At 37.3% G+C, this 20768-nt stretch overlaps 2 protein-coding genes across 2 annotated transcripts; both read left to right on the forward strand.

Annotated features, from left to right (window-relative positions):
* The first annotated feature begins 1094 nt into the window (after nucleotides 1–1094).
* Nucleotides 1095–2744, forward strand: LOC141074905 (serine/threonine-protein kinase SBK1-like). Its single transcript, XM_073562214.1, has 3 exons — nucleotides 1095–1269; nucleotides 1572–1774; nucleotides 2184–2744. Exons 1-3 carry the CDS (start codon nucleotides 1095–1097, stop codon nucleotides 2742–2744), a joined length of 939 nt encoding a protein of 312 aa, XP_073418315.1.
* A 14512-nt stretch (nucleotides 2745–17256) lies between these two features.
* On the forward strand, nucleotides 17257–18906 carry LOC141074906 (serine/threonine-protein kinase SBK1-like). Its single transcript, XM_073562215.1, has 3 exons — nucleotides 17257–17431; nucleotides 17734–17936; nucleotides 18346–18906. Exons 1-3 carry the CDS (start codon nucleotides 17257–17259, stop codon nucleotides 18904–18906), a joined length of 939 nt encoding a protein of 312 aa, XP_073418316.1.
* The last annotated feature ends 1862 nt before the right edge of the window (nucleotides 18907–20768 follow it).

Raw genomic sequence — 20768 nt, forward strand, 5'->3', positions numbered from 1 at the left:
TGCATTTCCAGTAGATGTAAAAACAGTAAATTTCTGAAGATCATAAAAAAATAGACATCAATCAGCTATAAAAAGCTAACACATGTATTACATTCTTCAATATGTTGTACACTTGGACGGGATGGCCATGGGGGTGGCATTCACGCCAAATAAGTATCAACACAATATCTCAGTGCAATTTTGCACATCTTTAATATTGTATAAAATATAGAAAGCCACTTCTACTAGATGTCTAATAGCATGTAAATGAAGACTGTTATAGCTCCCATTTACATGAATTACACACGTATATACAAGATGTATGAAGCATGGAACACCTTACTATATTAATAAATAATACAATTGAGCAATTTGAAGCAAACACTGCACTCAGCAGCTATTAATCAGGTAATCATAGCAGTGGCCCTAACAATTTCAATACCATGGTCATTGCATATTTTAGAAATTTTGTCTCTTGACTTCATGAAACTATCATGAAATAATACAATGAATAACATTTCTCTCTTTAGTTTACCTAATTATCAGCACAATGGTGAATAGTATCACAGGGCACCACAGGAAATTTCTATCCCTTTGTGTTGTCCCAAACCAGCATTCTCCCTGGAGAGATTTATAAATGTCAGTTTATATGTAAATGGAGACAGTAAGTCTTGGCCAATGACAATATCCCACTAATTAACAACCCCCTGCTCTTCCCAGATATAAACTGTTTCCTCCTCTCAGTGACATCTACTTCACTCCAGGTATTATTTGTGGTCAGAACTGGCCTCTGAGGAGCATCAAGCTGTAGACTTGTTGGTGTACAGGAGGAGTTCAGCACCGACTATCATCTCTTTCAGTAGCAGTAGACATCTTCAATCTCCATCTACAAAGGTGAATATATGATAAGTATAGCACAGCATATAGTAGATGGTATTACTGCAGATCCCTGGGGAATTATGCAATGCTGGAACATTATTACAGTGACTGCACACTATTATACAATTGTGCATTTCTAGTCGCAGTTTACACGAGGTGATTACAGTATGTTATTATGGGTCTCAAAGATGTTTCATGCTTTATTCAATACCATATCTCATTTCATTTTATTCAGAATGGCAACCAACATCAAGGAAGCAAGCAAGAACACGGCAAAACACCTTCTTCATCTGATATCAGAAACTTCCAAGAACCTGAAGATGATGGAAGTGACTGACCACTTTGAACTTTTGCTAGAACTTGGGACTGGATCTTTTGGAAATGTACACATGGGAAAACACAAACATTCAGGTGAGATGATGATGATGGATGATGACTATGAAGATGACTGAGCCATCAGGGTGGTTTTAGATGAATGTGAAAGATGAAATTGAAATCTGCTTGTACCCTGACAAACTGTACTTGTTAACAATCATTAAGTATGACCCTAGTTGTATCCTATCTACAACGTGTCATTAGTATTCTGCACCACTACCCTCTAGTCTTATGAATGCTCCTGTGTAAAGTGATTGATCAGGTTGTTTATATGGTTTTAAAAGTGTTATGGAATATGATGAGGATGAACATTAACAATTATAATGTTTATTCAACAGGACAGACCGTGGCAATTAAAATGATGGCAAAGAAGAAGACTCCAGAAGACAACTTCTTTCTGGAATATTGCATTTCACAAACCCTCAGCATTCATCGGAACATCATATTTACTCACGACATCTTCTTCCATACCAGTAGGGATTTTGTGTTTGTTCAGGAAGTGGCACCGGCCGGAAATCTCCAGTCCATCCTTGTACCTAAAGTAAGATCTTAAGCTGTTCTCCACTTTTACATATTCAAGCATTATTCATACTGCTGAAGAAAAAAAATAGTGGTCTTTATTGTAGATCTGACATCTAACATTACCCTATTTCCTCAGATTTAATAAACTCATATTTCTGTAAGTAGCAGTATGGGACCCCCATAATTAGGCAGGTTTAGGTTGTATGAGTATGTGTGAGCTAGTAAAATCCTCTATGTGAGAGATATTTAATTTTTAGTGGAAATCTCACATTATAGAGGATATCTGATTAATAGCAGAGTAGAACTGATGTCTGCAGGAATTATATCTACTAGTAGAAGATATCTATAAGTCTTCTGTTCTTTTATATCAGATATGTTTTCCCTTCTGCTGTTCAGCTGTGTAATCTTCTGTGTTGTCTTTTTCTTAGGTCGGCATGCAGGAGGACATGTTGAAGCGTTGTGTTCCTCAGATCGCCAGTGCTCTGGACTTTATGCATAACAGAGGAATGGTTCATCGGGATATCAAGCCGAATAATATTCTTCTGATGGATGCAGAATGTCACTGGATAAAGCTGGCAGACTTTGGACTCACCAGGCTCCAGGGCACATTTGTTCCTTTTGTGCCCTGGTATAAACCCTACACTGCTCCAGAGCTCTGCTGCCTTAGACCAGGAGAACAGTTGTTGCTACATCCTAGTCTTGATGTCTGGGCTTTTGGTGTAGTCATTTACTATGCTCTTTCTGGACTCTTTCCTTGGCATGGGGCAAAACGCGGTGATCAAGATTATAAAGAGTTTGCCTGGTGGCAGGTTGGAAGGGATCTGTCAAAAGCTCCAAAAAAGTGGAAGAAAATTTCAGTGGAGGCCAGAGTAATGTTCTGGGAACTGCTTCAAATAAATGCCTCTAAGAGAGGCTCGGCCATTGACATTCTAAAATTTATGCACTTGCCATGGAAAGCCGAGGAATGTTCAGAGACCGAAGCAACCTGATATGTTGAATCTATGACAAACTGCAATATGATATTTGTTTTTTTAATCAATAATGTCTACAAAGCAGACTGTGAACTATTGTAAATAGCTCAATAAATGAATAAAACAGACTTGAATCTTACTAAAGTTTGTCTCGAGAAAAACAGAAAAAAATATAGAAGTTACGGGTATACGAACATGGGACACTCCCAAAACATTTTTTAAGTCAGTTTTTTTCATAAAAGTAACAAAACATAAAAAGTGATATAGAAAAGGAATTGTCATGGTATTGCTATTCACATTCTACATATTTCACATTGACATGCTTTAGCACTACAGAGTGCATCTTTTTTGTTTATTGAAAATGAAGGTAACTGCACCTAGTTGGCTCCTGTTCACATTAGCTTGGAAGTGCCAGTCTTTTTGTCACTAAAAAAATAATACTGGTACTTTATTCCCAAATTTGATAAATATGCTGAGCCTCCATCTTGCTATTTGCACTGGATATTATGCCCATTGGTTAAGAAAACTCCCTTGGTTATACAGGACTCAAGATTTTTTACAAATACAGGATGATTTTGATTGACAAGAATTATTGCAGCTGGTGACAATCCTTGTGCTTTTGCTTTGCACACAATTCCTTTCAATTTGCAGGACCCTGGTATAACCAGGCAGCTGATACAGCAATGGATTCACCAGTTGCCGTGACTTGTATACTGTATATATTTTTTGGAGAAAGATACTTAATTTGAACAATCCATTTCTATTACATATCAAATTATTCTTACAATTTAAAGACAATATTCTTATAGTAAGAAGAGATGTGTCTTTTACTTTTTGGAAAGCATGCAGTAAAAAATAAAATCATTATGAGTCAGCACAAATTCTAATAATTTGAAAACAAAACTCTTGAGTGACTGAATATGATTGCCCTTTGTGCTCAAAAATATTTTACTGCCTGAGTTCCCAATTCATAACAGATTCTGGTATAAAATGTCTCAATGTAAAGTCTCACTATCATTCTTGTGGGTGGCCAGGACTTCCAGCATCACCAGACCTCTGACTTCACTGTGCCTTTGTGGGGAAAAAACTTGGGACTCATAGTAAAATCAGAGGATTTTATATTTGAATTTATTTAACATTGTCGGAGAAGAGATTTCTATTTCTACTTGGGTAGTTTCTGTCTTATGGGTACCTATGCAATGAAGCATAATGAGAGAGACAGACTGCTCGCTGTGTTTCCAAATCGTCTCTAAGGTTTATTGACAGTGTGAACTTTTATAGAACAAGATCAAAAAGAAATGAAGAATACATAAGAATTGGCAAAATAGAAAGGGAGGTTACACAATCGTTGACATAAAAAGATAGGTTATACAATGAGTTGTCAACCACATCCTCGGACACAAGATAAAATTAAATGAAAAATGACAGGAATACAGGGGTGCTTTCCAAAAGTCAATGTGCTCTAAGTTAATAGTCATGAGTTCATATTCAAAAGATATTTTTCTAAAAAGATGTTAGAACATTTCACCTCAAAAGGGAAGAGAATGCATGTCCTTCAGATTTTCTGGGAATTGTAGGAACTGACCATTAGCCATAGGACTGTGACCACATAGACAGATGATAACTGGATGTCACGACTAGTGACGAGTTCGCTGCCGAGCCAACACCTCCACGTCGACGACCACGACGATGTGGGGTGAGCGTCCCAAGTGGGGATGGAATGTGGACCCACTGGACCACAGGGGGGACCCAGGCCTACCCAGACTAGGGAAGAGTAGCGACCGGGGTCTGTGGCAGCTGAGCATGTGGACGAGGAGGCAGAATGACATGACACCGCCCACTTCAGGTATAGACATAAAGTTTACTTGAACAAGACATGGTACATAAACGAAACAGTTATGCAAGGCTCCCGGTTCCGCACATCAGGGAAGGGTACATGTCTCAGGATAACAGAAGAAAGGCAGGAGGTCATTACGGGTTGAGCAGTCCAGGGTTGTCTGGCATGGGTATACTAGGGCGGCCTCTTCCTCAGTCCTCAGGGGTAGCAAAGGGTCACCAGGAGAATATCAGACACCGACCACAAACAGACTTCAGAAAATGGCAGGCATTGTCTGACATTTCAATCACATCCATACACGCAGTACTTCTGTATTCTCCCGCTACCCGTATTTTATCAAAAAAGCTCTAATGCCAATGGACAAAAACATAAATCTTATCTATTTATAGAAACTCTTGGTTGGTTCACTATATCCTCTAATTAGTGTCCTATCTGAGTACCCGGTTGCATACAAAAAAATTGAGCAATTATATTCACATATTGTCTTCACTTGATTTTCCCACTTCATTACAAACTCCCACCCGGTTCCTTCCATTAGGTTTTTCCAAGGAGCAACTAACCAGAGAGTTTTATCTTAATCGCTGCTTTGAGCAACAAAAAGGCTGTTTATACACTGAGCACACATCATTTAGTCTCCATACATCAACAGAGCTGCTTTACAGTAGTACGAAATGAATATGTTGAAGTGTATTTTCCTGGGCCCAACCAGTATGTGGGTACCAAGGTGTAATGGGGTGCATAGGACTATGCAGCAGGGCAGACATTGCTGTCACTCTGTAAACAAAAGAGTAGGGGAGTACCGTATGAATATGGTGAAGTGTATTTTTTTCCTGGGCCCATCCAGTATGTGGGTTCCAAGTGTTTAATGGGGTGCATATGACTATGGTATGAATCTCGGAAAAAAATATTTAAAGCTGTGAACTAGGAGTCAGGAATGCTTCCAGGGGCGATCCCCATGAATTCCCCATTTCATTTGAGCAGTGTTTAAATCATTTTCAGATGTTTCTAGACCTTAAAATGACCCCCTTGGGGGATCACAGCAAAAATGCTCGGGTTTCCCATAGACTTATATTGGGCTCGTTGTTCTGTCCGAGTACCCAAGTATTACAATTTGCTCGACCCGAACAACGAGTGCCCAAGCATTTTAGTGCTCGCTCATCACTAATCCCAGTACTTAAAAAGCGATACTCAATTCATGGAGAATAACTTCTCTGAAATTCAAATTAATTGGGAAAATCCAAACGGTTAAGCGATTTTGAATTTTGCTGATCTGACCCATGTTATAAAACAATCTTATCATATATTGTGCACGATGAATGCCGCATGAAGGGAAAAGTGAAAAACTGCTAAACTTGCTATTCTTGTTCATCTTACCTCACTAAAAAATTGAATTAAAAAAATCATGTATCCCAACGCTGTACCAAAACAACTAGTTTGTTACCCAAAAACATGTCCTCATGCAGATCTGCATTCAGAAAAATAAAAAGCATTGACTCTGAATATGACAGCTATAAAAAACATATTGTGATTTTCTTGGGTATGAACATAATCATGTCAGCACACAGAATATAGTGAACATGTCTATTAAAATGCTTAAGTTTGAAAATCCACCAGGCTTCCCTATTTTGTAATGTAACCTCCGTATCACCCCCTCTGATGGGTGTGTGTATTTTTTCAATTGCATACACCAGAAGTGTTTTCAGGTCATCTTTATGACATTCAATAAAATGTTTTGACACCTGAGATGTGTTCCTCTCCATGTTAATATTCTCTGTGTCATAGATGTGTTCCCTAATTCTTTTCTTCAGCATGCGTTTTGTGCTTCCAACATGTTTTAGATGGCAGAAGGTGCACTCCATAATATATACCAAGGTTTTAGTGCTACAATTGATAAAGGTTTTAGTAGCAAAATTCTTGCTTTCACTAGAATCTCCAAAGCTAGAGCTCTCTTTAGTGTATTTACAGGACTTAGCGCCACACTTATAAAAACCCTTGGTTTTCTGCCAATTTGTGGATTGAATTTGAGACATATTCAAAAAACTTGGCAAAAGGCTCTGACCTAAAGATGGTGCTCTCCTAGAGTCTATTCTAAATCCTTTCCCTATAATACTATCTATATCTGGATCCTCTTTTAATACAGATAAATTATTTTGAATAATTCGTTCAATAGAGGCAAACTGGTTACTAGACTGCGAGACCAATGTTACAGGAGTGACTGAATGTTCATGTGTGTTACACTGAGGTTTGAATCGCGGTTTTTGAGCCACAATGTTTTCAGCTTTGCTTAAACTCCATTGGGTATAACCCCTTTGGGTCAATCACTGCTTAATGTTAGAAACTTCCTGTTGATAATCTGTATTTGTGCTACAATTGCATTTAGCTCTTGTCATCTCCCCAACAGGTATACTTTTAATTGTATGTTTAGGATGATGGCTTTTTCCATGGAGTATAGCATTGCCTGCTGTGTTCTTTCTAAATTTTTGTGTTACTACAGGTTTACCTGAAATTCCTTGTAAAATCAAATAAAAAAAATCAATGCATGAAATTTTATGGCGGACCACAAATTTTAAATTCAAGGGATTGCAATTAATATAAAAATTAAAATCCTGTATGGCAGATACATCAGAATTCCAGATGATAATGATATCATCTATGTATCTGCCTTACCAATAGACACAATCTTTAAATGGATTATTTACAGTATAAATATACAGCTCTTCCCACCAGCTCATTACCAAGTGAAATTAGCAAGTGAAGTTGTCAAGCGATCCACTATATGACCAAGATGAAAATCTTTCTTTGCAATTGCGGCTTGTTCCCAGTCAACTTACGTGCATCGTTATATTTTACTTTTGGTTATGTGTGTTTTTCCATGCGTTATTCATCCTGTTTTGAATGTGAATGTTTTTTCTTTGTCATCTAGGAATATTTAACACCATCCACTATATGATTAAGATATAAAGTATTTTTCGCAATTGCGGCTTGTTCCTCGCTAGTTTATGTGGATTGTTATGCAGGAGCATATTGCTATCTGTGTTTTTTTATGCGATGTAGATCTGGTTTTGAATTAAATTGTTTTCATTTTTGCTTTCACCTAGGTACTTTTACCCTCCTCCGCTGAAATTGTGTTTTTAGATCTGTGTCTCTTACTATTACTCTATGACACTCAGTGTATGATAGAGAGAAATGTATTTTTCTTCTTTCTATGATTGTTATTGAATCATAGAATCATAGAATCATAGAATCATAGAATCGTAGAGTTGGAAGGGACCTCCTGGGCCATCTGGTCCAACCCCCTGCTCAAAGCAGGATTCGCTAAATCATCCCAGTCAGATGTCTGTCCAGCCTCTGTTTGAAGACTTCCATTGAAGGAGAACTCACCACTTCTCGTGGCAGCCTGTTCCACTCATTGATCACTCTAACTGTCAAAAAGTTTTTTCTAATATCTAATCTGTGTCTCTTCCCATTCAGTTTCATCCCATTGCTTCTAGTTTTTCCTTGTGCAAATGAGAATAAAGTTGATCCTTCTACAATGTGACAGCCCTTTAGATATTTGTAGACAGCTATTAAGTCTCCTCTCAGTCTTCTCTTTTGCAAACTAAACATTCCCAAATCCTGCAACCTTTCCTCATAAGACAGGGATTGCAGACCGGTCACCATTCTGGTCGCTCTTTTCTGAACTTGCTCCAGTTTGTTGATGTCTTTTTTAAAATGTGGTGCCCAAAACTGGACACAATATTCCAGATGAGGTCTGACCAAAGAGGAGTAGAGGGAAATAATGACTTCACGTGATCTAGACTGTATGCTTCTGTTAATACATCCTAGAATTGCATTTGCCTTTTTTGCTGCTGCATCACACTGTTGACTCATTTTCAGTCTGTGATCTATTAGTATACCCAAGTCTTTTTCACATGTGCTGTCACTTAGCCCTATTCCTCCCATTCTATATATGCTTTTTTCATTTTTATTGCCCAGATGTAGTACTTTGCATTTCTCCCTGTTAAAAACCATTCTGTTAGTTGCTGCCCACTTCTCCAGTTTATTTAAATCTTTTTGAATCCTCTCTCTCTTCTCTAGTATTAGCTATCCCTCCTAGCTTTGTGTCATCAGCAAATTTAATCAATTTACCCTCAATTCCTTCATCTAAATCGTTGATAAAGATGTTGAACAATACAGGGCCCAGGACAGAGCCCTGTGGTACCCCACATGAGACATTCTTCCAACTGGATGTGCAGCCATTTACGACCACTCTTTGGGTCCGATCACTAAGCCAGTTATGAATCCACCTAACAGTTGCCTTGTCCATTCCATACTTAGTCATTTTTTCAATAAGGATTGTATGAGAGACTTTGTCAAATGCTTTGCTGAAGTCAAGATATACTATATCTACAGCATTTCCTTGATCCACCCAATCAGCGATACCGTCATAGAAGGAAATTAAGTTAGTCTGACATGACTTATTAGTTAGAAACCCATGCTGACTCTGTTTAATCACTTCATTCTTATCCAGGTATTGACATACAAGTTGTTTAATAATTTGTTCAAAGATCTTTCCTGGTATAGAAGTCAGACTCACCGGCCTATAGTTGCCTGGGTCCACCTTCTTCCCCTTTTTGAAGATAGGAACAACATTTGCTCTTCTCCAGTCTTCTGGCACTTCTCCTGTTCTCCAAGAATTTTCAAAGATTATGGAGAGGGGTTCAAAAATTTCTTCTGCTATCTCCTTCAGTACTCTGGGGTGTAATTCATCTGGACCTGGAGACTTGAATTCATTTAGGTTAGCTAACTGTTTCCTCACTATCTTTCTGTTTATAGATATCCTGGATTCTTCTATTCCCTTAATAGGACAGTGAATAACAGTTGATGTTGCATTTCCTTTCTGAGAGAAAGCAGATGCAAAATAGGAATTTAAAAGTTCAGCCTTCTCAACATCCTGTCTTACCATTTCATCATTTTCATCCTGTAAAAATCCTATAGCATCTTTGACTTTTCTTTTACTTTTGACATATCCCCAAAATCCTTTATTATTGCTTTTGACATCTCTTGCAAGCCTCAGTTCATTTTCAGCTTTAGCTAATCTGATTTGTGCCCTGCAGGTTCTGCAGACAGCATTATATTCTTCTTTAGATATGCCTCCCTCTTTCCATTTTATAAACATTTTTTTCTTACTTTTAGCATGTGCTTAAGTTCTGTGTTCATCCATCCTGGTTTCCTTAAATGCTTCCTATTCTTCCCTCTTTTCGGAATTGTTAACAACTGTGCTTTGAGAATTTCATTTTTCAAGATTTCCCATCCTTCCTGGACATTTTTGTCTTTAAGGATATCCAGCCATTGGATCCCTCCAATTCTCTTTCTGAATCCCTTAAAATCTGCCTTTCTGAAATCTAACCTTGACGTCTGAGTCTTCACAGGTCTTCCACCTCTAGTAATCCAAAATTCTAAAATAGCATGGTCGCTACCTCCTAGGGTCCCAGCCACTTTTACCTCCTCAACCATTTCCTCCCTGTTTATAAGGATTAGATCCAAGGTAGCAGTTCCCCTTGTTTTCTCCCTTACCTTTTGGAAGATAAAGTTGTCAGCAAGAGAGGATAAGAATTTCCTTGACCTGTTAGTTTTGCCTGAGAGAGATTCCCAACAAATGTCTGGATAGTTGAAATCTCCCATGACAACTATGTCATATTTTTTGGAGAACTTGGCCATCTGATGCATAAAGAGTTCATCTATATCTTTGGCTTGCACAGGCGGCCTGTAGTAAATGCCTACAATGGTGTCCTTTCCATTGTTCTGTCCTTGTATTCTTACGCAAACAGTTTCCACAGAACTCCCAGTCTCTGAAGCTTCAATCTCTGTGCAGATATACGCGTTTCGAACATACAATGCGACACCCCCTCCTCGTTTATCAAGTCTGTTTCTTGCAAATAAGTTGTATCCTTCTAGTCTTGTATTCCAATCATGTGTATTGTCCCACCAAGTTTCAGTGATTCCAATTACATCATATTTCTGTTCCTGTGTTAGTAGTTCCAATTCTCCTTGTTTGTTGCCCATGCTTTGTGCATTAGTATAGAAACATTTTAGTTTGTGATTGGTTTCTCTTTCTCCAATATTTTTATTAATTAGATTCTTTCGTCTTTGTTCTTCCTTTCCACTTCTAATAGAAGAGTTCTCAATAGCATTTGTCAGGTGTATGGCTTTTTCTGGTCTTTTGCTTCCCTTCCCATGTTGTTCTTGAGAAATTGAGAATAATATAATAGAAAAAATGTCTTTGTAAGGCTGTGTGCCCACATTGCGCTTTTTCAGAGTTTCCGTGGTGATTTTAAACAAGTGATTCTGCCGCTGAAATGCTTAAGAAAATCATTCCATGTTATCATAATTGATTCCGCACATGTTGTGCTAATGGTGCGTATTTTACCGCTGCGGAATTGCTTAGCGGTAAAAAACACAGCATGTTCATTAATTTTGTGGAATCGCATGCGATTATGCATACATACACTTGTATTGCAAAAGCGCATAGGAAATCGCATGTTAAAACATATGACAAATGCATCAAAATTGCTAAAATCTTCAAAACTGCATGCGTTTTTCCAGCTAAGGGTGTGCGTTTCTCCTCAGGAATATTCTACTTCAAAACTGCAATGTGGGCACATAGCCTGAAAGTGGCTTTTCTATCCTCTAGTCTGAGTAGATGGCTGTAATTTTTCATTCTGACGTTTGATCCATCATATGATTTTCACTCTGTTCCAGAGTGAAATTGTATTTTCCTCTTTGGTTGTTTTGTAAAAACTCAACATCAATTTTTACAATTATGGTTCTTTCATTTGCTCCCTTATATAAATGTATATTTCTCTACTTCTGTACTGTGGCTGCTAAGAAGAATTTACAATATACTGCGTTTGTTCTGCGCAATTGAAATACATTCTTGCCTTTATGCCATGTGGAAATCACATTCCTGATTTTAGCCATGTATGTCTTCACTTGTAATTCATTTACGTTAATTAGATATGTTAATTGTCTTTCACTAGTGTTCAGCATATTAGTGCTTTCTCGAACAATGCCTGTTATCATGACTAAGGGTGCTGGGACACCTGAAACGCATTGATAACACAATCTTATGTACCATTCATGCTGATATTTTATCTATTCACATCTGAGTGAATAAAGAATTTGTGTTTTCACTTCTGGATCATGGCTTTTTTGTTACATTAGCCATACCTTTCTTTTCTGGGCAATATAGATGTAAAAGTGTTTTTTAAGTATCAGTTATATTTGTCAATACACTTTTTAAGTGGAACTTATTAGCATGATTTTATAAGCACTTTTTTGCAAGAGAAATAAAGAAAACAGTAATTTTAACATTTATTTGTAGTTTAAAGTTTGTGTTATCTGATTTGCTGAAAAAATAACGCAGTAACTGCATTCAGTAGGTCAGTACTAATATGGTGCTGGTAAATTTGTATAATCTTAATTGTTTTTTATGTTTTGTACAATATACACTTTAAAAAAAACCCATTTTTATACTGTTTTACAATTTTTTGTTAGTGGCGTGGTATGAAGATTTATTTTTGCCTGAAAATCTGTAGCTTTTGTTGTTAACAGTTTGTTGTACATGCAACTTTTTGATCACTTTTACATTATTTAGGAGGCAAAATGAAAGAAAAACACGTAAATTCTGAATTTGTTTTAATATTTTTTTAAACCCCAGTCACTGTTGGGTATAACTGTCGTGGTATCTTTATTTGGTGGACGATATCATCACCATATTCTCATAAACTTCACTTATTTATTTTTCGGTTTATTGTAGGTGACGCTGATTGAGGCTTTGTTTTTGGTTATATATGCCTTTCTAGTTATTATTTATCTCATTGTTTTGCTGGGAAGCAGAAACAAACAGCTATGAATTGGAAATAGTTGTTATTTTTATGGAGTTCGTCCAGCAGTATAATTGACATGATTACTTTATTCTGTGTGCTGATATGATTATGTTCATATCTAAGAAAATCACAATACATTTTTTATAGCTGTCACATTGTGAGTCAATGCTTTGTATTTTTCTGACTGCAGATCTGTATGAGGACATGTTTTTGGGTAACAAACTAGTTATTTTGGTATAGCATCGGGATACATGATTTTTTAATTCAGTTTTTTAGTGAGGTAAGATGAACAAGAATAGCAAGTTTAGCAGTTTCTCACTTTTCCCCTCATACGGCATTGATCATGCACAATAAATGATAAGATTGTTTTATAACATGGGTCAGATCAGCAAAATTCAAAATCGCTTAACTGTTTGGATTTTCCCAATTAATTTGATTTTCATAGAATCATAGAATCATAGAATCATAGAATCGTAGAGTTGGAAGGGACCTCCTGGGCCATCTGGTCCAACCCCCTGCTCAAAGCAGGATTCGCTAAATCATCCCTGTTAGATGTCTGTCCAGCCTCTGTTTGAAGACTTCCATTGAAGGAGAACTCCCCACTTCTCGTGGCAGCCTGTTCCACTCATTGATCACTCTAACTGTCAAAAAGTTTTTTCTAATATCTAATCTGTGTCTCCTCCCATTCAGCTTCATCCCATTGCTTCTAGTCTTTCCTTGTGCAAATGAGAATAAAGTTGATCCTTCTACAATGTGACAGCCCTTTAGATATTTGTAGACAGCTATTAAGTCTCCTCTCAGTCTTCTCTTTTGCAAACTAAACATTCCCAAATCCTGCAACCTTTCCTCATAAGACAGGGTTTGCAGACCGGTCACCATTCTGGTCGCTCTTTTCTGAACTTGCTCCAGTTTGTTGATGTCTTTTTTAAAATGTGGTGCCCAAAATTGGACACAATATTCCAGATGAGGTCTGACCAAAGAGGAGTAGAGGGAAATAATTACTTCACGTGATCTAGACTGTATGCTTCTGTTAATACATCCTAGAATTGCATTTGCCTTTTTTGCTGCTGCATCACACTGTTGACTCATATTCAGTCTGTGATCTATTAGTATACCCAAGTCTTTTTCACATGTGCTGTCACTTAGCCCTATTCCTCCCATTCTATATATGCTTTTTTCATTTTTATTGCCCAGATGTAGTACTTTGCATTTCTCCCTGTTAAAAACCATTCTGTTAGTTGCTGCCCACTTCTCCAGTTTATTTAAATCTTTTTGAATCCTCTCTCTCTCTTCTCTAGTATTAGCTATCCCTCCTAGCTTTGTGTCATCAGCAAATTTAATCAGTTTACCCTCAATTCCTTCATCTAAATCGTTGATAAAGATGTTGAACAATACAGGGCCCAGGACAGAGCCCTGTGGTACCCCACTTGAGACATTCTTCCAACTGGATGTGCAGCCATTTACGACCACTCTTTGGGTCCGATCACTAAGCCAGTTATGAATCCACCTAACAGTTGCCTTGTCCATTCCATACTTAGTCATTTTTTCAATAAGGATTGTATGAGAGACTTTGTCAAATGCTTTGCTGAAGTCAAGATATACTATATCTACAGCATTTCCTTGATCCACCCAATCAGTGATACCGTCATAGAAGGAAATTAAATTAGTCTGACATGACTTATTATTTACAAACCCATGCTGACTCTGTTTAATCACTTCATTCTTATCCAAGTATTGACATACATGTTGTTTAATAATTTGTTCAAAGATCTTTCCTGGTATAGAAGTCAGACTCACCGGCCTATAGTTGCCTGGGTCCACCTTCTTCCCCTTTTTGAAGATAGGAACAACATTTGCTCTTCTCCAGTCTTCTGGCACTTCTCCTGTTCTCCAAGAATTTTCAAAGATTATGGAGAGGGGTTCAAAAATTTCTTCTGCTATCTCCTTCAGTACTCTGGGGTGTAATTCATCTGGACCTGGAGACTTGAATTCATTTAGGTTAGCTAAGTGTTTCCTCACTATCTTTCTGTTTATAGATATCCTGGATTCTTCTATTCCCTTAATAGGACAGTGAATAACAGTTGATGTTACATTTCCTTTCTGAGAGAAAACAGATGCAAAATAGGAATTTAAAAGTTCAGCCTTCTCAACATCCTGTCTTACCATTTCATCATTTTCATCCTGTAAAAATCCTATAGCATCTTTGACTTTTCTTTTACTTTTGACATATCCCCAAAATCCTTTATTATTGCTTTTGACATCTCTTGCAAGTCTCAATTCATTTTCAGCTTTAGCTAATCTGATTTGTGCCCTGCAGGTTCTGCAGACAGCATTATATTCTTCTTTAGATATGCCTCCCTCTTTCCATTTTATAAACATTTTTTTCTTCCTTTTTAGCATGTGCTTAAGTTCTGTGTTCATCCATCCTGGTTTCCTTAAATGCTTCCTATTCTTCCCTCTTTTCGGAATTGTTAACAACTGTGCTTTGAGAATTTCATTTTTCAAGATTTCCCATCCTTCCTGGACATTTTTGTCTTTAAGGATATCCAGCCATTGGATCCCTCCAATTCTCTTTCTGAATCCCTTAAAATCTGCCTTTCTGAAATCTAACGTTGACGTCTGAGTCTTCACAGGTCTTCCGCCTCTAGTTATCCAAAATTCTAAAATAGCATGGTCGCTACCTCCTAGGGTCCCAGCCACTTTTACCTCCTCAACCATTTCCTCCCTGTTTATAAGGATTTTCAGAGAAGTTATTCTCCATGAATTGAGTATCGCTGATTATGTACTGGAATCTCTCCATGCTGATATTTTATCGTCTTTTCAAATCTGAGTGAACAAAGAATTTGTTTTTTCACTTCATCGTTAAGCTAGGTCATCTCTTTTTTGGATTTTTTTATTCCAAGACATGGCAGTTCTGTGCTCAGAGCTTCATGATCTATTAACGCTGTGAGATGGATTGTTTTATATGTCTAATGTAACGCAACAAGTATAAAAATGTTCTATAGTGAAGGTCAAAACTGGCTCCAGTATGTAACAATAAAAATGAAATAATGTGAAAACTTTTTTCACTATCTCATAAAGCTAAATTTATAAACCTTTCCAAAAATAAAATGAGATTGGCGTACAAAATCAGCTCATCAAATAAGGAAATTCTCCCATTACACTAAAAATAAATTTGCAGAAACTGGTACATGACCTGTACCCATAGCGGTGCCATTTACTTGGTGGAAAGGGATGAAATTAAAAATAAAATCATTTGAGTCAACTAAACATCCAATAATATTTTAAAACAAACCTGTTTTGTGACTAAAAACAGATCTGCTCATCTCTCGTCGGTACATGGGTGGTAGAGGGTAGCAGTGAAACAATAGAAATTTATTTAGATGCATTTACATTGTTACATGATATGAATACAGTTATGTTAGATGTCTTGTGACTACAGGTAAATGTTCTTTACCCAATTTAATAAAAAAATCTACTTACATCCAAATCTTCATTTCACTTGACCAAATAGTGAGATGTTGATGTAATTATCCTTTACAGAAACCTCTTGATTATGTCTTCTGCTGACATACTCACACTTTTTAAAGAAATGTTTTTATTCAATATTGGCTCGTTCACCCGTCTTAATCTAAAGTCACTGGATGCTTCTATAATTAAATGTAAATAAAAAAAAAGAAGGGGTTACCAGATATGAAGATGCTATGCTACTGTGAAGGTAACGTGGCAAATGCATTTCCAGTAGATGTAAAAACAGTAAATTTCTGAAGATCATAAAAAAATAGACATCAATCAGCTATAAAAAGCTAACACATGTATTACATTCTTCAATATGTTGTACACTTGGACGGGATGGCCATGGGGGTGGCATTCACGCCAAATAAGTATCAACACAATATCTCAGTGCAATTTTGCACATCTTTAATATTGTATAAAATATAGAAAGCCACTTCTACTAGATGTCTAATAGCATGTAAATGAAGACTGTTATAGCTCCCATTTACATGAATTACACACGTATATACAAGATGTATGAAGCATGGAACACCTTACTATATTAATAAATAATACAATTGAGCAATTTGAAGCAAACACTGCACTCAGCAGCTATTAATCAGGTAATCATAGCAGTGGCCCTAACAATTTCAATACCATGGTCATTGCATATTTTAGAAATTTTGTCTCTTGACTTCATGAAACTATCATGAAATAATACAATGAATAACATTTCTCTCTTTAGTTTACCTAATTATCAGCACAATGGTGAATAGTATCACAGGGCACCACAGGAAATTTCTATCCCTTTGTGTTGTCCCAAACCAGCATTCTCCCTGGAGAGATTTATAAATGTCAGTTTATATGTAAATGGAGACAGTAAGTCTTGGCCAATGACAATATCCCACTAATTAACAACCCCCTGCTCTTCCCAGATATAAACTGTTTCCTCCTCTCAGTGACATCTACTTCACTCCAGGTATTATTTGTGGTCAGAACTGGCCTCTGAGGAGCATCAAGCTGTAGACTTGTTGGTGTACAGGAGGAGTTCAGCACCGACTATCATCTCTTTCAGTAGCAGTAGACATCTTCAATCTCCATCTACAAAGGTGAATATATGATAAGTATAGCACAGCATATAGTAGATGGTATTACTGCAGATCCCTGGGGAATTATGCAATGCTGGAACATTATTACAGTGACTGCACACTATTATACAATTGTGCATTTCTAGTCGCAGTTTACACGAGGTGATTACAGTATGTTATTATGGGTCTCAAAGATGTTTCATGCTTTATTCAATGCCATATCTCATTTCATTTTATTCAGAATGGCCACCAACATCAAGGAAGCAAGCAAGAACACGGCAAAACACCTTCTTCATCTGATATCAGAAACTTCCAAGAACCTGAAGATGATGGAAGTGACTGACCACTTTGAACTTTTGCTAGAACTTGGGACTGGATCTTTTGGAAATGTACACATGGGAAAACACAAACATTCAGGTGAGATGATGATGATGGATGATGACTATGAAGATGACTGAGCCATCAGGGTGGTTTTAGATGAATGTGAAAGATGAAATTGAAATCTGCTTGTACCCTGACAAACTGTACTTGTTAACAATCATTAAGTATGACCCTAGTTGTATCCTATCTACAACGTGTCATTAGTATTCTGCACCACTACCCTCTAGTCTTATGAATGCTCCTGTGTAAAGTGATTGATCAGGTTGTTTATATGGTTTTAAAAGTGTTATGGAATATGATGAGGATGAACATTAACAATTATAATGTTTATTCAACAGGACAGACCGTGGCAATTAAAATGATGGCAAAGAAGAAGACTCCAGAAGACAACTTCTTTCTGGAATATTGCATTTCACAAACCCTCAGCATTCATCGGAACATCATATTTACTCACGACATCTTCTTCCATACCAGTAGGGATTTTGTGTTTGTTCAGGAAGTGGCACCGGCCGGAAATCTCCAGTCCATCCTTGTACCTAAAGTAAGATCTTAAGCTGTTCTCCACTTTTACATATTCAAGCATTATTCATACTGCTGAAGAAAAAAATTAGTGGTCTTTATTGTAGATCTGACATCTAACATTACCCTATTTCCTCAGATTTAATAAACTCATATTTCTGTAAGTAGCAGTATGGGACCCCCATAATTAGGCAGGTTTAGGTTGTATGAGTATGTGTGAGCTAGTAAAATCCTCTATGTGAGAGATATTTAATTTTTAGTGGAAATCTCACATTATAGAGGATATCTGATTAATAGCAGAGTAGAACTGATGTCTGCAGGAATTATATCTACTAGTAGAAGATATCTATAAGTCTTCTGTTCTTTTATATCAGATATGTTTTCCCTTCTGCTGTTCAGCTGTGTAATCTTCTGTGTTGTCTTTTTCTTAGGTCGGCATGCAGGAGGACATGTTGAAGCGTTGTGTTCCTCAGATCGCCAGTGCTCTGGACTTTATGCATAACAGAGGAATGGTTCATCGGGATATCAAGCCGAATAATATTCTTCTGATGGATGCAGAATGTCACTGGATAAAGCTGGCAGACTTTGGACTCACCAGGCTCCAGGGCACATTTGTTCCTTTTGTGCCCTGGTATAAACCCTACACTGCTCCAGAGCTCTGCTGCCTTAGACCAGGAGAACAGTTGTTGCTACATCCTAGTCTTGATGTCTGGGCTTTTGGTGTAGTCATTTATTATGCTCTTTCTGGACTCTTTCCTTGGCATGGGGCAAAACGCGGTGATCGAGATTATAAAGAGTTTGCCTGGTGGCAGGTTGGAAGGGATCTGTCAAAAGCTCCAAAAAAGTGGAAGAAAATTTCAGTGGAGGCCAGAGTAATGTTCTGGGAACTGCTTCAAATAAATGCCTCTAAGAGAGGCTCGGCCATTGACATTCTAAAATTTATGCACTTGCCATGGAAAGCCGAGGAATGTTCAGAGACCGAAGCAACCTGATATGTTGAATCTATGACAAACTGCAATATGATATTTGTTTTTTTAATCAATAATGTCTACAAAGCAGACTGTGAACTATTGTAAATAGCTCAATAAATGAATAAAACAGACTTGAATCTTACTAAAGTTTGTCTCGAGAAAAACAGAAAAAAATATAGAAGTTACGGGTATACGAACATGGGACACTCCCAAAACATTTTTTAAGTCAGTTTTTTTCATAAAAGTAACAAAACATAAAAAGTGATATAGAAAAGGAATTGTCATGGTATTGCTATTCACATTCTACATATTTCACATTGACATGCTTTAGCACTACAGAGTGCATCTTTTTTGTTTATTGAAAATGAAGGTAACTGCAGCTAGTTGGCTCCTGTTCACATTAGCTTGGAAGTGCCAGTCTTTTTGTCACTAAAAAAATAATACTGGTACTTTATTCCCAAATTTGATAAATATGCTGAGCCTCCATCTTGCTATTTGCACTGGATATTATGCCCATTGGTTAAGAAAACTCCCTTGGTTATACAGGACTCAAGATTTTTTACAAATACAGGATGATTTTGATTGACAAGAATTATTGCAGCTGGTGACAATCCTTGTGCTTTTGCTTTGCACACAATTCCTTTCAATTTGCAGGACCCTGGTATAACCAGGCAGCTGATACAGCAATGGATTCACCAGTTGCCGTGACTTGTATACTGTATATATTTTTTGGAGAAAGATACTTAATTTGAACAATCCATTTCTATTACATATCAAATTATTCTTACAATTTAAAGACAATATTCTTATAGTAAGAAGAGATGTGTCTTTTACTTTTTGGAAAGCATGCAGTAAAAAATAAAATCATTATGAGTCAGCACAAATTCTAATAATTTGAAAACAAAACTCTTGAGTGACTGAATATGATTGCCCTTTGTGCTCAAAAATATTTTACTGCCTGAGTTCCCAATTCATAACAGATTCTGGTATAAAATGTCTCAATGTAAAGTCTCACTATTATTCTTGTGGGTGGCCAGGACTTCCAGCATCACCAGACCTCTGACTTCACTGTGCCTTTGTTGGGAAAAAACTTGGCACTCATAGTAAAATCAGAGGATTTTATATTTGAATTTATTTAACATTGTCGGAGAAGAGATTTCTATTTCTACTTGGGTAGTTTCTGTCTTATGGGTACCTATGCAATGAAGCATAATGAGAGAGACAGACTGCTCGCTGTGTTTCCAAATCGTCTCTAAGGTTTATTGACAGTGTGAACTTTTATAGAACAAGATCAAAAAGAAATGAAGAATACATAAGAATTGGCAAAATAGAAAGGGAGGTTACACAATCGTTGACATAAAAAGATAGGTTATACAATGAGTTGTCAACCACATCCTCGGACACAAGATAAAATTAAATGAAAAATGACAGGAATACAGGGGTGCTTTCCAAAAGTCAATGTGCTCTAAGTTAATAGTCATGAGTTCATATTCAAAAGATATTTTTCTAAAAAGATGTTAGAACATTTCACCTCAAAAGGGAAGAGAATGCATGTCCTTCAGATTTTCTGGGAATTGTAGGAACTGACCATTAGCCATAGGACTGTGACCACATAGACAGATGATAACTGGATGTCACGACTAGTGACGAGTTCGCTGCCGAGCCAACACCTCCACGTCGACGACCACGACGATGTGGGGTGAGCGTCCCAAGTGGGGATGGAATGTGGACCCACTGGACCACAGGGGGGACCCAGGCCTACCCAGACTAGGGAAGAGTAGCGACCGGGGTCTGTGGCAGCTGAGCATGTGGACGAGGAGGCAGAATGACATGACACCGCACACTTCAGGTATAGACATAAAGTTTACTTGAACAAGACATGG

Source organism: Dendrobates tinctorius, unplaced genomic scaffold, assembly GCF_039654945.1.
Source record: "Dendrobates tinctorius isolate UK_male_01 unplaced genomic scaffold, ASM3965494v1 ptg000342l, whole genome shotgun sequence".
Lineage (NCBI taxonomy): Eukaryota > Metazoa > Chordata > Amphibia > Anura > Dendrobatidae > Dendrobates > Dendrobates tinctorius.

What these genes read in the sequence shown, in the direction of transcription:
- LOC141074905 (XM_073562214.1), top strand. Translation starts at nt 1,095, where the DNA reads ATGGCAACCAACATCAAGGAAGCAAGCAAGAACACGGCAAAACACCTT. An exon ending in GGGAAAACACAAACATTCAG is followed by an intron (nt 1,270 to 1,571) that starts GTGAGATGATGA and finishes TTTATTCAACAG; the next exon opens with GACAGACCGTGGCAATTAAA. An exon ending in AGTCCATCCTTGTACCTAAA is followed by an intron (nt 1,775 to 2,183) that starts GTAAGATCTTAA and finishes TCTTTTTCTTAG; the next exon opens with GTCGGCATGCAGGAGGACAT.
- LOC141074906 (XM_073562215.1), top strand. Translation starts at nt 17,257, where the DNA reads ATGGCCACCAACATCAAGGAAGCAAGCAAGAACACGGCAAAACACCTT. An exon ending in GGGAAAACACAAACATTCAG is followed by an intron (nt 17,432 to 17,733) that starts GTGAGATGATGA and finishes TTTATTCAACAG; the next exon opens with GACAGACCGTGGCAATTAAA. An exon ending in AGTCCATCCTTGTACCTAAA is followed by an intron (nt 17,937 to 18,345) that starts GTAAGATCTTAA and finishes TCTTTTTCTTAG; the next exon opens with GTCGGCATGCAGGAGGACAT.